This window comes from Lampetra fluviatilis, chromosome 7 (assembly GCF_964198595.1).
Source record: "Lampetra fluviatilis chromosome 7, kcLamFluv1.1, whole genome shotgun sequence".
NCBI classification, from domain to species: Eukaryota; Metazoa; Chordata; class Hyperoartia; order Petromyzontiformes; family Petromyzontidae; genus Lampetra; species Lampetra fluviatilis.
Window position 1 is genome coordinate 9,774,826 of NC_136281.1, and position 16,860 is coordinate 9,791,685.

Here is a 16,860-nt window from a genome sequence, read left to right on the forward strand (position 1 = left end):
GGACGCAGTGAGAGTCGGAGGGAAGATGACGAAAAAACCTTGCCTATCACTGCCTCGTAGCAGCACTCGCTGGCATCACACGGATGCTGCGAACGGCTTGAGGAGACAGTCGGTCTTAGCGGCCAAGAGGTTGGAGAGGAGAACTGACTTGAACCGTTTCGGGCTCCCCTTTTTATTCCCCTTGATAAAAAAAAACATCCGGGGTTACGTTATCCTGCCCTTACGTGGAGCGTTACGTTATTTATCGGCCCATTGTCTCTGCTCCCTTACTCATTAATCTCTAACTCACCCTGTTTAATATGGGAGGGCGTCCGGCTGGCGAATGCACACCTGGCTAGTGTGTAGTTGGTCTAGCGCTGGGTTCCTCCTTTCGCATAATATTTTACCCCAGCCCTCTCCCCGATGTCGTGCGTGACTCATTGCGGCTGGCCCGGTGAACCTTTGTGCTCTCATGCAATTTTAAGCCAATTTAGGGGCGCCGCAATGTGATTTGTTCTGGGAGGGTCGGCCAATCTCCTGGCACCGGGAACCCGCGGGACTTCCCACCTCGGGGCCCTTCGGATGAAAACCCGTTGTGCCAGGCGATCCCCCGCCAGGACACTACGTGTGTGTGTGTGGTGCGTGCGTGTGCTCAGGGTGGGGGGTAGGGGGGAACTGCGGCGCTTGCGGAGTTGCTCCGTGGTAGTGGCACCACAGTAGCTTTTATGACACAACAGGAAATCTGAAAATCCGAGATTTTCATTTTAAGGCCCATAAATCTCGATTTTAAAGTGCCCCATAAACACGTTTGTGCGTGTCATTCACAAACCATTAAAATATAATATCGTGAGGTTTTTTCGTTTGATAGAGCGTTAAACAGCAAATAACATTAAAGCGAAAACCATCTTTTATTGTTTTTAAGATATTTTGGATTCAAGCCGGTTTAAACCACAAAACATGCACATTTTATGATGTTAAAATCTGAATATTTCAAAAACGGTCAAACATAGGAGCTTCCCCTAAGAGTATTACGTTAATAATTTTTTTGTTCCTTCTAGTAAAAAATTTGCGGTATTCGATGGGTACGTCTTTATCACGTAGGAGATGCACGATAATCACCCCCCTTGTGTAAGCCTGAACAAGTTCCCAGAAAAGTGCGCGGAACTTGTCGCTCACCAGTATTTGACTCTGTCATGTTTGCAGTGCACCCATGCTGCAGGAGCTGCCCCCAGAGGTGCAGGCGAGGTTGCGCTCAGGAGTGGCCCTAAGCACGGCCAGTCAGTGTGTGGAGGAGCTGCTGCTCAACAGCCTGGACGCGGGTGCCAGCTGCGTAGCGGCACGGCTCCACATGGAAGACTTCCGCTTCCAGGTTTGTTTGTGGAAGCTGCCGAGCGTTTCCACTCATAACGTACGCTTTTGAAGGAATGGGTAAGCGTTGGCGTAATCATGAGGTGGCTTTTTTAGTTTTTTACACGTTATATTATCATTCAAGAAACCAGAATATAGTGTGGATTTCAACAGGAGTGGTAATTGATCATTTGTAACAAGCTTTACTCGCACTCCTGAAGTGGCTTTTTTAATTGGGTGTACTATGTCATTCAATTAGCACTGTAATGCATTAATCAGACACGGGCGTACTCAGAAAAAAATATGTTTGCATCCACACTTTGATGATGCATGTGTCTAACGATTTTAATATTCTATACTAAATCTATATACAATTACATTCTAAATAACACCACGTGTTATTATGATTTTGAATAACGTTGCCCAATATTATTGTGGAACTGCTATACTTGGCATGGAACACTTTTTGGGGTCACAGGCGACTGGTCCAATCGTGAATCGTTTATGCCCACCGCATTACGACGACGATGTTGACATGACATGCCTTTTCATCACTAGGGTCGCTTGGTTAATGAGGTGTTGAGTCTCATCTGTACTCGCCGGATAAATGTTTCATTATTTATGAGGTGCGTGCAGTTGTTTACATGTTGTGCCTGGCAATCGTGACAAAACGCAGCCATGGATACGCCATGCCACTCATTAATGAGTAATGTTCCAGTTAAAATTGATAATAATGTGTAGTGGTTCATACTTTCTTTTGTCTGTTAAAAAGTGTATAATTAAGCACCAATGGCTATCTATATGAAGCCTTTTCTAGGTAGTATATTTCCCTTGATAATAGTTGGAGGTGATATATTTAATGAAATGCATTTTTTCTGCGGGCTTCTTATTCATGACTCCTAGGTTGGACTTATCCATGATTATTTCCCATTATCTGCAAATAGGCACTCAGACTGTCCATGAATGTCTCAAATAGTAGCAAGGAGTCACGCACGGCAACCTAGCACTCCATACATGTGTTAAGGGGTAGTGGTAGGTCTGTTCATGAGGGGTGGTGATAATGTTATCTTAAGTCTACGCTGTCATTTCCATTCACTGCCGCAACTGCAAAACACAACACCCTATACCACGGTTTATTACACAAAACTGTACAGAAAGGAACATTCATTATTTTATTCATGGCCATAACGGATAACATTTACGGAAGTGCACCGAGTGCTAAGTTCATCCCATTATGCATGATTTTTTTTATGGTGGATAATAGGAATAATGTTTGTGGGTAATGAGATGGACACTATTATTCATGAATGTTCTTATCTGATATGGGCTAGCCAGCAAAATGTTACATATAATAGTTTCACTTTGTATTGCACTTCAAAAATAATTTGTGTTATTATTACTCTTCATTTATTTACATTGTGGTAAATGTAGCAACCTAAGGTTTTCATGTGGGTCACTTGGACCCATTGCAATCAACCTATTAGAATAGAACAACATTGATTATTATGGAATTCGATGCATGTATTGTGAGCTTAAAAGTTAATATTAATCAATGAATCAAGTCCTAGAAAATGTGTAGCATATGTAGATGCATTTAGTGTGAACAAATCATGTTATGAACTTAGCATACTTTTTTGGTTTCAATATCATTCTGACAGCCAAAGCAATACTTTGTTCCTTTATCAAGTTGTATTTTTAGATGATCGCTTTATGCATGGGGCTAATGTAAGGCCTAATTGATTGCTTTCACCTTTTGAGATGCGATTTTTTTTGTCATTTTACAGGTGGTTGACAATGGCAATGGAATTACCAGTAATGATCTTGAGGTATTAGGAAATCGCTACTTTACAAGCAAGTGCCACAAAATAAAAGATCTTGAGAACCTCCGCTATTATGGATACAGGGGCGAGGCCCTTGCTAGCATTGCAAGTGTATCGAGTGTTGTTGAGATTACTTCCAGAGCAACATCTTCCTCAAGAACTTACACCAAAGTCATTCAGGACATGCAGTCGGTGATTGTTCATGAAGCAGAAAAAATCAGACCAAGCCATGGAACGACAGTTACTGTACACAATTTCTTCTATAACCTGCCAGTTAGAAGGAAGTGCATTCCACCAATATTGGAATATGAAAAGATTCGTCAGAAAATAGAGGCAATAGCTCTGGTTCATCATCAAGTTTCGTTCACATTGAAAAACGAAAACACTGGCACTGTTTCTGTTCAGTGCCAGCGTACTAACAGCATGCTTTCCCGCTTTGGACAGATATTTGGGCAGACCAAGGCACAAAGACTCTCAGAGATAAACTACCAGTCTGAAAAATTTCAGATCGCTGGATATATTGGTCGAGAAGGCCATCACAACAAGAACCTGCAGTTCATATATGTCAATGGAAGGCTTGTGCTCAAAACAAAACTGCACAAACTTGTTAACATCTTGATAAAGAAGTTGAGCATTATTTGCAAGCAGAAAATCTGCCAAAAATGGGCATGGAAAGACCCTCTTATAAGCCCAAGCAAGAAGGAAGGTAGTCTGCGAAATTCAGAGCTTCATGGGATTTTTGTATTGAATATAACTTGTCCCTTGTCTGACTATGACATCTGCTTGGACCCTATGAAAACATTAATTGAGTTCCAAGATTGGGAAAATGTTTTGGGCTGTGTGCAAACGTCAGTGAAGGAATTTCTTGAGAGGGAAAATCTTTCCGCTCGGGAAGATATCTCGAGAGAAGACATTAAGCAAGAGTTGCTGGATAACGACTTTATTATAGGCCATTCTTGCACAAAAAATTCAACGGAAGATGCCAAAGAGTTTGGTGTTCTCGGAGAATCTCCAGTTAGACCAAGCTTTGCTTCTCTTGAGATATATGGCCCTGAACTTCAGTCACACAGTGTGAAAAGGAAATGCACATTTGTTAGTGAAGTACCAAGTAATTGTCAAGAAACAGTGGTGGACTTTAACACGGACAATTTCAAGCAGACAGAGGTGGAAACTGCAGCAGAGCAAGTACCAACAACTGATAAAAACATTAACAGTAAAATAAACATACCTGCAGAAAGAGAAATATTTGTAGATGAGGAGTCCAACCACGATTCACCTGACAGAGAAAGCTTGTGTGAAACGAGCACAGGAAACAGTGGCAGTGTAATATTGGAATCAACAAGCAATTTGCCTACTGATAACACAGTGGATGAAGATAATGTGATTTGTGATGATCAAGGGAGTGTTGGAATTTCTTTATCTAGTTCCAATACAGATGGCATTGTCTGTAGTGTCATACTTGACAAGTCTTCTGAACATACAAATAGTGAATCATCCATTGCAGACATTGCAACGCCGAATAATGTTGAAGAGTTTAATAATTTATTGGATATTGACAATGAAACTTGTATTGGCACATGCAGTTGCATGAATAAAACATGGGCACATCAACTTTGTAAGCAGAAAAGACATCTGGACACTGAACATTTTTCTGTGAAAGACACTGCTTCCCATAACCATACTTTACAATTATGTGGTGTACAACAGCATATTAGCACTACCATACCTGAAGAATCCAAGTTTGACCCTATTTGTAGTACCGGAAAGCAATCGGACATTTCAAATCCTGGTTTTCATCAAGAGAGAAGTACTCATTTTAATTCTGCTCAATGGGGTCCTAAGTCTACACAGGATATAAATATGGATTGTTGTGACTTGCCAAGAAGTGAAAAGCTGCACCGTTTTGAAGGAAATAAGGCAAAACAAGTTTGTCCAAACAACTTACAGGCACACATGAAATCAAACAATTCTACTGATGGATGTCATACTACAAACATTTGTCATCAATTACATTTAAAACCATTGAGACCAGGAAATGCTTGGGAAATTTTAAAAGCAAACACTGAAAGGATGGATGGTGGTCAAAATGTAGCCGATTATGAGGCCAGTGGTGGCAAACTCAATTGCATCAGTAGAAGTTGGAAGGAAATCAGACTCTGTCCAAAGAAACCATGTGTGAATCATAGCCTCTCTCAGTCCACTTCAGAGAGTCTAAAAGGAAGGCTCACAGAAGATATTCGAATTGACGGTGATATGCGCCGACAGTGCTTTCAAACGGCTGTCGGCAAGCTGCACACTGACTACTTTGACAAATATAGGCTGGCTTTGCCCTTTCCACCGAGCAGCACAGTTAAAAAACCAAGTTATCCCGTCAACATTTCTTCTATAACAAACTCTTTGGGAAAGTTCAGAAGAACTTCGGATGCAAAGTGTGCTACACAGATTGCGATTCCTGAAAATAAAATGGGCAGTTCCGAGCATGAAAATGCTAACAGAGGTTCGGCTATTTCATGCCCTTTGTTTCCACCACTGAGTAAGAACATTGCTGAAGGTTCTGATAATCCTGACACCTTGGCAAATAAAATAAAACCAATATCAATTAAATGTCAGCAATTTTTGTCAGCAAAAAGTTCCCACATTTCATCCAGGGTATTGGCGTTACATTCCAGTGATGCCAAAACAGAAAGAACGTTTTTGCATCACAATAGCTTTTCTGAAATTTCCACAAAGGAACACATTAAAGACAGTAGAGATTTAAATCTAGCAAAATATTTTGAAAAGAATACAGTAACAAATGACACATCTTCAATAAGTTTGTCAAAAAAGCTTTCCAAGTTAAAAGGCTGTACTCATCCCAAAGAGCATAGACCCATTTCAAATTCTTCAGCAGGTATACATTCACTTGAGAAGATTAATTTATCAGAAGATGTTAAAAAGAAACAAATTATTCAGGTTCACTGCAGTGAAACAACTCGTAGTGTGATTCAAATCCACGGTGAAAAGGAACAAAAAGAGGAAAAAGTAATCATGGAAAACACTGACACCACATCACCTGCCATGTCCTTGACAAAACACTGCCATGTGTCTTTAAAGGATTGCATGGCAGACTATTTAGGTTATTCTAAACATGTTGATGTGGCTGATAAAGGTGATATACAACCCTTTGACAATCAAGTATGCAAACAGGCTTGTAGTGAAGAATGTATAATTGATTCTGTTCAACGGTGTACCGTTCAGCCTACCATCTCAGAGACTGTAAACATTTCTGAAAGTGCAGAACGTGAGAAAACTGCTGCGTTGGAAGATGAAGGAACTGTAAACAATCACAGAATCAAAAACGTGAACACAGAGGTAACCGGAGACAATTTGAATCGTGAAAACAAAAAAACGGAAATTGGATCATCTTCATCTGGTACGCAAATCAAATCCGATTGGGTGAGCCATTATGATAGTTTGTTGGAAAAAAGGGTCTACGTGAATTTAAAAACAGGATTAAGCAGCTACAAGCCGCCACCTTCAGCTGATCTTCAGGTTGCATGCGTCCAAGGATTCTGCACCATGAATGTTTTAGTCGTCAACTCATCTGGTGAGTTGAATCGTAAACGTAATACAACATTTCTTATCTAAATGGATATGTGTATTAGTAATATTTCTGCAGCATGTAATATCAACCATTAGTCCCTTTTTTTACTTTAAAAAAAACTGTTATGTTAATGCAGTTTGGTTTTATACTATTAACATTATTTAAAACAATTTTTTTTTCACATTTCTTACGCATGGTAAATTCCAAGATTAGACAATGGCCTACACGTTATGCACGTCCCTATTTCCACAGCTCATTGTTGGGAGTTTACAGAGTTGGCCGTTCTTTTGTTAAAATGAACATGTGAGGGGTGTGAAAAAGGTGGGGGGGGGGGGGGGTGGCAAAATATGGGAGATCGGAGCTGTGTGTGTTGGTTGCGGACGGATATTATACAATTAACAAGGTGCGTGACCTGGTGAAGCTGGGCAGTCCACTATTAACATAAAAAAATACATTGCAACTGGTGCCAATATCGTGTGCGCTATGTGTTGAGGTGGCAAGCCGTCACTCTGTGTTTCCGCGTGAAGGGCGTTCCTCCAGCTGTCAGCCATTTATCACCGACTGCGCGCAGCCGTTTCTACCGCGGCCCAAGGAGAAACGGTTACGCAACTTTGGCAAAAATCACACTGGCGGAAACGGGTCTGACTCTACTTTAACGGAGGAATGGAAACGGCACGTGGCAGACTGTAACGCTGAGGTCGGCAGCAAGTGGAAGGAAGGAGAAACAAAACATGGTGAGGCATAAGGTGTTTTTCAAATCTTCATAAGATAATGTCCCTCAGTTCTGTTTTGCATTCAGTTGCTGTTCGTACCTCCGATTACCACGGTTGGCTACGTATTGTGCGAAAGAAGTTAAACATGCGTACATTTTACTTTTCAAAGTCTTTGTTAATTTCCCCAATTGTATCCCGAGTGTGCTATCGGAGTCACGTCATCAGAAAAAGTGTCCCATTCAAATCTCTCGGAGAGCAGTGTGACCCTTCGTTTTTGAGAACGTTCCCACGTTAGTGGATAGCGCAGAGTTCTCTCTGAGATCGCTTCAAGTTTCCTCTGGTTCACACAGTAGGGGGCACAACTTTCCCACTCTCTTGTCCCTCTAGGAGTAACACTCTTCCTTGGCTGCTCTCAACGTTACCTTTAACGCATTTTAGATTTGAAGCTTTCGTGACTGCCAGGATACATACTCTTTGGTTTTTTCGGTAAAGTCATGTAGGTTAAAAAAGAAAACAAATTAAATCACGACGTTTCGGAGGTCTCTTCACTTGATGCAGTGATTTTGCTGTGACGGTTCCACCTGAAGACGGAGGCTTGTGTTGCCTCCGAAACGTCGTGATTTAATGTATTTGTTTTCTTTTTTAACCTACGTAATTTACCAAAAAAAACAAAGAGTATTTAACGCATTTGTTGAAAATATGACATGAAAGATGTGTCTCATCTCAGAATACACCCATGAAACCTTCGTTTACTCTAATTATAATACGTGGTGATGAAAAGGAGAAAATGGAAAATAATGAGAAAAGAAATCGGATGGCGGAACACAAATAGCATTAACAGCAAAAAAAAAGAGTTTGATGATTGTCAATTCACAAATGGAAACACTTAGGGAGAATGATGGAACCATAACTCATGATAGTGATATTGACTGTTAATAAAAGTAAGTAGGCCTTGGGCAGGAAATGTCACTTGAAGTGATGATGGAAGATGCACAGGAATAATTATGAAGTGGCATGGCAGCCCAAGAATGGAAAGTGCCCATGAGGTCATCCACTGTGGAGATGGAGTGATGAGGTCAATTTATGTGCAGGTGCTGGATGGATTGTTGCATTGCAGGATCAATAGGAGATTGATCATGGCTGATGACAATTACATTTGATCAATTCACATTCATTGTTGATAAGCCACAGATATTGCAGGGATGGGAAATCTTGTCATGTTAAGAACAATGTTGTAAGATCATTTTGTTAATCCATAATTCACTTTTATGTTTTTTAGGTGACGATTCCAGCATAAATTCAGTTAAAGCCTTGTTTTCCGAATGGGAAAATCCAGTGTTTTATCGACCTCCAGAAGTAAGTTCAAAGCCTAATTTGCATTGCCAAAGTTAAATGTTTCCTTAGTTTTGAGTATGTACTATAGTCATGTATAAAAACATATTTCTATTTCGCAGGTAGCAGTGGATACTATTGCAAATTCAATGAATGCAAAGGCTGTCAAAGTTCATAATATTCTGAACCCATTCAAGTTTACAAAAGACATGTTTGCCTCTCTGCAGGTAAGAAAATGTTCGTCATGTATAGATTCTGCTCTTTAAATAATGTTAGCAAGACGTTAATTACAAGAGTGTACCTTATCACCTTAAACAATGACATACTTTCTGAACAGTATAATAACATTTCATATCATAACTAAACTCCAGCATAGATGTTTGTGCTACCCTTGTGTGCATTTACCATTTTTTTCAAGCACATTTAAATATCTAAACAGTGTATAGATAACGACAACCAAATTTAAATTAATACAAGGGTTGATGTTTGACACTTGAAATTAGTGGAAATGTCACTTTATTGGGTAGCTTTCCTATCTTTGCTCAACATGTCTACCAATCAAACCCTATTACAGTGCTTTACAGTTTTCGTAAAAAAACAGAGGTTGAACTTAAAATCTGCCCCACCCCACAAGACTTTATGCCATAGAAGGCCACTATGTATCATTGTCATGACAAAATTAAGCAGCGGTGATTAATAACATGTCCTGAAACAAGGCAGTGGCTCTTCTTATTAGCGAAAGGTATAAGCCTGGGTTAAATAAATCGTGTGATTATGCCACATTGATTTTAACAGGTGATTCAGCAAGTTGACAAGAAGTTTATTGTCTGTCTCTGTACCGATAAGGGACCTGAAAGACAAAAAGGTAAGGTATATTTACATACCACTGTTTTATTACTGTAAATGAATTGATTAAATGATTAAAACAAAGTATATTTCTTACAAGACATGTATAGAATTGTGGGTGGGACCATTCGATTACTTATGTGCAGGCTAATGGAGTGGTCAGAAATGAGAGACAAAACAATGGTTAATAATATAAGTAAGATGGTAAAAACGAGACAGGAAATAACATTTTTGAATTGAATCACAACCCTGAATAATTTTTCCCCCCATGTTCCACATTCAGCTTCCCACTTCTAGCCCCGCCCAATCGGATAATGAGCCTTTATGAGTGGTAAAAGGGTCATCGACTGAAAAGTTAGATAATATGTTAATATAAGGCAATGTTCATGGAGATGTTGTGGATTCTTGAATTGTTTTGCACACTGCAATCCATTCAGATCCTTAATATGCATTTGATTTTTTTTAAATCACCATTTAATTGGCGCATCATTTGTTTCATTAAATTAAGGTTATGAATTTAGTAATGATTTGTATTCTTTTCACAACCTTGTGAATTATAATTTACGAAAATGTATAATCTTGGTGTTGTGCTAATTGTAGCAATGATGTGTAAATGTAATGCCTTTTGAAGTGCATGCTCTAAAAGATTGTCTTGTAATGTAGATCTGAATATTCTCATTCTGGTGGATCAGCATGCGGCCCATGAGAGAGTACGACTGGAGCAACTGACAGCTGGTATATAGCATCACTTATATTACTTTGCCGTGCATTACCACTTGGATGTGCCTTGTGCAATAGTTCATATCTTACGATTAAAATCTATGACAATACACTACACGTAACTGGTGTGGACCGTGCGCTATAGACTGGACAACCTGAGTTTGATTCCAGGCCTTGGCTTAAATATTGTGGCGAGGAATATCTGAACTGTGATTGGGCACCTCCTTCACCAACCATCCACCCCACCTCGTGCACCCTTCCCAAGAGCCCCCCTCCTCCCACACGCTGGCCGGAATGTGGGCTGCAGCCAATCATATTGCTGGGAAATTACTGACGTCCATGACCTCCAACCAATCTGAACCCTGGGAACAGACAGAATGACAACGCCGTTAGATTTACCACAAGTACTTTCCACCTGAACAATCATGCAGCAAATGCCACCGTTGATGCATCATTCTGTGGTATTCCAGTGTCTAATTACCCTCCTCCCAAAATATCTAGCAGTTATCATGGAGAGAAGCCTGATGTTCAAGCCACACATAATTCAGATATGTGAAAATACCTACACAAACTCTCCTGAACCCCTCTCGTGGCTGGCAGACCTCAACATTGGCATTTAACTCCTGAACATATTTCTTCCATACACAAGAATTGAACTGTGTTTATGAGTGCATTTATGCAAGAATAACTTCTGCTATACCTTGATCGCCTTGTGTTAATGTATATATTTTCTGTAATGAGCAATGGCAGCATCTAACATGTGAATACTGAACACCATTGCATTTCTTCGTTACAATGAATGATCTATAAATAATAATAAAAGTAATTTTAATGTTTTACTTACGTGACTTTACCGAAAAAACCTAAGAATATGAATCCTTGCAGTCACGAAAGCTTCAAATCTAGAATCTATAAATAAAATGTTTTTCATCAATGCCTTAAATTTCTATATGAACCAACATCTAAACCATTTTGTTGCAAACAGCAAAAGAAGTACATTAAAAAGTGTGTGGAACATTTAAATTTGGTAAGAAAAATGATGATTATGCAATTATAAAATTACTCATCTAATTCATCATGTTTTGACACATTTTATTTGCTGTCACAGAACTCTTTGAAGTGCCTGAGGATTCTGCTGATATTGGAAAAAGAGTGATGAGAACATCACTGGTTGTGCCTCCCATGGCATTAGAGTTTAATTGTCACGAGATCAGCCTCATAAGGTATTACTTACATTGCACTTGATTCTAATTATACTACAAAGAATTAAGCTTGGCTAACACTCCATGTTTTATTGTACCTAAAACACCTTTGAAGCATATTTTCAACCTGTTATTCAATGTGTTTGCAGAAACATTTTTTTCTAAATAAAGAAAAACAACTATTTGTGTGCATGTGTTGTTAATCCCACCAATATGTTGCAAAAAAAAAGAATATAAAAATTTGCATTGCTTTATGCTCACATTTTGTGATCGAATATACTTAAAAAATGACACCCTGATTTCATGCAAGATGGAAACAGCTGTACAGCTCGGGGTTATTGCACACCTGACTCCCATCTTTTATACACATTTGGCATGGTTCTTAGGTCATACCAAGGGCACTTGGAGAGGCATGGGCTGCAGTTGGCTTTCCCAGCTGAGACCGTGGTGCATGTGACCGGAGTGCCAGTATGCCTGGTGGAGCGTGAGACTGGAGAGGCTCGTCGTGGCCGGCCACCCATCACGTGCACCATTCTCGAGGTGCCCTGTACTATAAATCACTCATGTACTGGAAAGAGTTTCCCCCCCCCGTCCCCCCATCCCTATATAAAATGCCTGCATTTGTTGTCGGTGAAATGGCTTAAAACGCCATTGGGGATAGTATTTTATTAATGTTTTTTTAATTAAATGTATGTCCGCGAATAACAAGTGTGGTGACGTATGGTCAAACAACCCCCATGGCTGACGTGGCATGGGGTGGGCTTCATTTGCAAAGGGCTCTAAAGAAGAAAAAATGTAGGCAAGAAATGAGGGGGTTTATTTAACGTACTTTTCAATGTGGCTTTTTTGTTGAAATGAAAAGAATATACTTGTATTCGTCATTGTAAATTAATAGTTAAGTGTGATGGTATGGTTTAATAATGCTGTAAACTCTTATTAAAACTGGAATTGTATTTTTTTTTTATGTTTTACAGGAGCTGATTAGAGAAGAACTTGAGGTGGCATTTACTTTCACATACGTGGTTTAGTGGGAAAATGTTACAAAATCTCACCGGAGAATTAGCATTTTGCGATTAAAAAAAACTCTTTTGGTTTTATAATTTTGAAGATCAATTATTACAATTCCCAGAATGCCCTACACATTTGACATGACAAACCCAATCTGGTGAATCTTTAAATTGAGTGTTAGATATAAAAACATGCCTTATTATTGTAAATATAATTGATCAATATTAAAATTGTAATTACATTAAATATATTAATTAAATTATTATTTAAGCGTATTGTGGCTGTTTTATCATATTCTGGTGCTTCTTTTCAACACCAAATAAGACCTAAAGTATCTGATTTGGATGATTTCCTATTTTAGTTTTATTTTAGAAGGCAATTGGTGTCATCAGTAATTGCTCGTACTAATCATGACAATGCAGCTCTGCTGATATCGTAGAAACATCTTATCTTATGCTAGATTTTCCAGCCTCGTTCATTCATGTAGATCATTTGTGATTTTCTTTTATCTTTCGTTTGATCTTCCTCATTCTAAGATGACTTTCTCACACACGTTAAATAATTTGATGTGACCAAAATATCCCAATTTCTGCATTTTCACGAATTTGCACAGCCAGTATGGTTATACATTTAGCTCCTTTGAAATTTACAAGTTTTCGTGATCTGCCACCCATGGATCTCAGAAAATATTTTGGTAGCATTTCAGCTGATATTAAAGTATGCAGGATGGCGATGTTTGAAACAAAAATGCATTGATGCGAGAAAGGGAATATGATTAACATTTCAGTAATGTTTGTGAATAAAAAATCTTGGCTGTGTTTGTCCTGCTCAGCTGCTGCAGCAGACTGGAGGTGCCAGGGGAACGTTGCCTCGAGCCATTGTCAGGATTCTCAACTCCCAGGCCTGTCATGGTGAGAATAGACAAATACTAGCCTGCTCTCTTGTACAAACAATTGAAAGGGCTGTGTATAATATAAAAAAATCCTGCATGATGATTATTTTTTGACGTGTTTTTATACGCCTGCATGATGTCATTAATTTTGACAGATTAACCTGCTTCATTGGGCAAAAAAATAACATTTTATGTTGTCGACAGGTGCTGTGAAGTTTGGGGACAAGCTCTCCTGGGATGAGTGTGCAAGTTTGATGCGTGATCTAGCCAAGTGTCAGCTGCCCTTTCAGTGTGCCCATGGACGTCCGGCCATGATGCCCTTAGCCAATCTTCACCATCTGCCTGTAGTGTGCAACATGCAGGTGATTATCAAAGATGATTTAATTCTGCATATGTTTAAGTTTGCTGTTTATATCTTTTATAAAAAAAATATACAAATATACATTTCTATGACACATACTTTTGACATCTGTACTGTTAAATCTACATGAAATTACCATTAAAATAAAAAAAATTCACGTTACATTTAATATGGATGTCATCCATATGGTGTTTTTACTGAAAATATAATTTAACCCAAAACAGTAACTTTATGTTGAATAAACTCAATATTAAAATTCCACCAGATGGCAGCCTTCACTGCTGTAATGAGTTTTGCAACATTATCCCCCTTTAAAAACCCCATAAAAACAATATAGTTGGCAAATCTCATGTATATTTAAAATAAAAAAACTGCATCATCATAAAAGTAAATTTTAACATCAATAACATTTACCAATTTATTTATCTTGACAGAAACCGTGCAAGCCAAATCTATCAGGACTAAGAAAACAGATTGGATTACCAAAGAGTGTCATGACGAAAGACTAAATTTCATTATTTGCATAATGAGATATCGATCATTTGTATGAAAGCAGCACTTTTGTGTGTTATTTTTGGTATTTGTGGGAATACAGTGCAATACAGTATTATATTAAGATTAAAGAATGGAAAAAATATATTCATTTAGAGAAAAGCACTTGTTGATATTTAGTGGTATGAATTGATTATGTAAATACTGTCTGCAATTATTACTTTCTAATTTTAAAGAATGTATATTTCCAGTGATTGAATATTCATATTTTGCTTTTTTATTATCAAACTAATTTAAAATAACCCGAGTAGCTAGTACTATTTGCTGAACTCATGGAGTGTTGAGAATAAGTTTTTGGAAAGGTAATGATTTCACTGTCATAAGTTATACCTCCAATAAAAAAAAATACTTTCATATTGTGCGTATTTACAGTATACACTTCCATGTACTTATAATCTTTTGTTGACGAGTTGTGTTAAGGGTTATTTTGTTTTTTGTAGTTATATTGCACATACAATGTAAAAAAATAATTCAAAACATGGTACATGTGAGACTTTTCAGGTATATTGAAAATTAGTTATGAAACACATTTCACCAACTCTCCAAAAACCCTTGTACAGTATTTTGTTATCATTGAATCAGGATTCACATTTTTCTACCAGAATTTAACTCTGCAACGTTGACGTTCGACCTGGAAATGTCACCCTTGTTTTGATACGAGCGTTTCTACTGTATACGTAAACTTTGTGTGTTTGTGTACCACAAGAGTTCAAATAAAATTGCGTCAAAAGTCTGGAAATATTTTCTACACTAAAAATATCCTGTCGTTTCTGAAACAGTATTGGTGAATTAGCTATGCTGTCTACACAATTCACTGCATTAATTTCTATTGTGGGGTGAATGGTACGGGTACAGTGGTGGGTGCAGTTGTCAGTGCTATGTACCCGGTGACCTGAGTTTAATTTGTGGCAATAGCTAACATAAGTGGCGAGTGAGCTTAGTCATGTGTTCCCCACCACACACTTGATTAACCTGCACTGACCATCGTGGCAAATTATAGTCAAACAGCACATATGATGTGTGGTGGCCTTCATCCAGCAGTAGGTTAACAAACGGCTTTAAACATGTATTTAATTATTCACGACACATTGCATTTTACATGAATTAAAGGAAATTCCAAGATCGTGCAAACTGTCAGTGTATTGTAAATTAATAAGCAGTTTGGGTGAATAAGCTGTTGACACAGATTCAAGTGCTGGCTACAACTTGATGTCATATTTTCAGTGAAAGCCCTTTCAGGTCCATATGTAAGTGCAATTGGATATGAAATATTGCAAATATATGATTTATTCCCAGTGTTTGGCCATGTCAGCAAATCGGATAGGTATGACAGTACCAGCTGCTGGCATATCTCGGGTTAATTGAAATGGTGCTTTGTCATTGTAAACTGCCTACTGTGACATTTTTTGGCATGAGCCAACAGGGAAATGGGAGTATACTGGCATATGTTCACTGCTGGTTGAAATGGCAGTTTAAATATATTGGTGGAATTGCATGCACTGAATTTACCTTTAATACAGTACTCGACGTGCATTTTGCTTTTTTGGCGCATATTACAGCAATGCAAATGGGGAATAACTTAATGCAAGTCGACGTAAATAAGCCAGCTTTAAATATAAAAATTAAATGGAATGGGATTTTTTTTTATTTGAAACCAATCAGTGTTAAATTACTAAGAGAGTAAGAAAGCTTTGATTATTTAAAAAAAATGCAAGAGAGCCTTAATTTAACTGAAAGACATGAATACGAACATATATTTAGGTCATAAAGGCTATAGAAAGCTTTTAGGTGCTGAGCGGTATGTACCCATTTTTATATAATTGTAGGCATATTGCATTGCATTGTTCAGATGCCATCAGTATACAGTCGAGATAAATGTACATGAACTGTACATATACACCAGTTTGTGAATAAAATTGGTCTTTTTATTATTACACGCTTTTATTTAACTCACTTCGTCTGTTGTATCTTCAAAAAATAAATCTTGGGGATGTTGAAGGAGGGGAGGGGCGATGGGGGAAGGAGGCAGGGGGAGGGGCAGCTCGGACAGTACATTTCATTAAAGCGTGTTTTAACAAAAAGTATTTTTAAATATTTTATTTTTACATTTCAAACTCGACTACAATTTTGAGTAAGGTATATCATCGATAAGCACATTGGGAGTCTTGTATCACATGCACCCCTGCTTCCAAAATAAGTACAAGCTTGTAACATGACACGCTTTTGTGACCGTGCATTTCAAGTCGATTTTGGATGTACTTGGCTTGAAATATTACGATTACTGCATTTCTCTATGTCAAGGCAACAAATCTGATAGATTAATTGGTCGTACATAAATGGCTGCATTCCATCTGGTATTTCGATACGATTACTTACGATAATAGAAGCAGAACATTTTACATTATACGTTTACTTGCACAGCGTTTGCATTTGCAAATACAAAATGTCACTCGTTAAAATAAACTTTTAAAAAAATCCGAACTGAATTTTTATTTCTCAACGTGC

The 16,860-nt window shown here is 38.2% G+C and overlaps 1 protein-coding gene across 1 annotated transcript; it reads left to right on the forward strand.

Moving 5' to 3' along the window:
* Positions 1-7,186: 7,186 nt before the first annotated feature.
* Positions 7,187-15,144, forward strand: LOC144933342 (DNA mismatch repair protein Mlh3-like; the record flags this gene model as incomplete). The annotated part of the gene is made up of 11 exons (XM_078858025.1): positions 7,187-7,463; positions 8,722-8,798; positions 8,897-9,001; positions 9,570-9,639; positions 10,284-10,355; positions 11,449-11,563; positions 11,929-12,082; positions 12,517-12,540; positions 13,383-13,461; positions 13,647-13,804; positions 14,238-15,144. Coding segments are annotated over 11 exons (1,206 nt in total), but the record flags the coding sequence as incomplete, so codon positions are not given.
* Between the last annotated feature and the right edge of the window lie 1,716 nt (positions 15,145-16,860).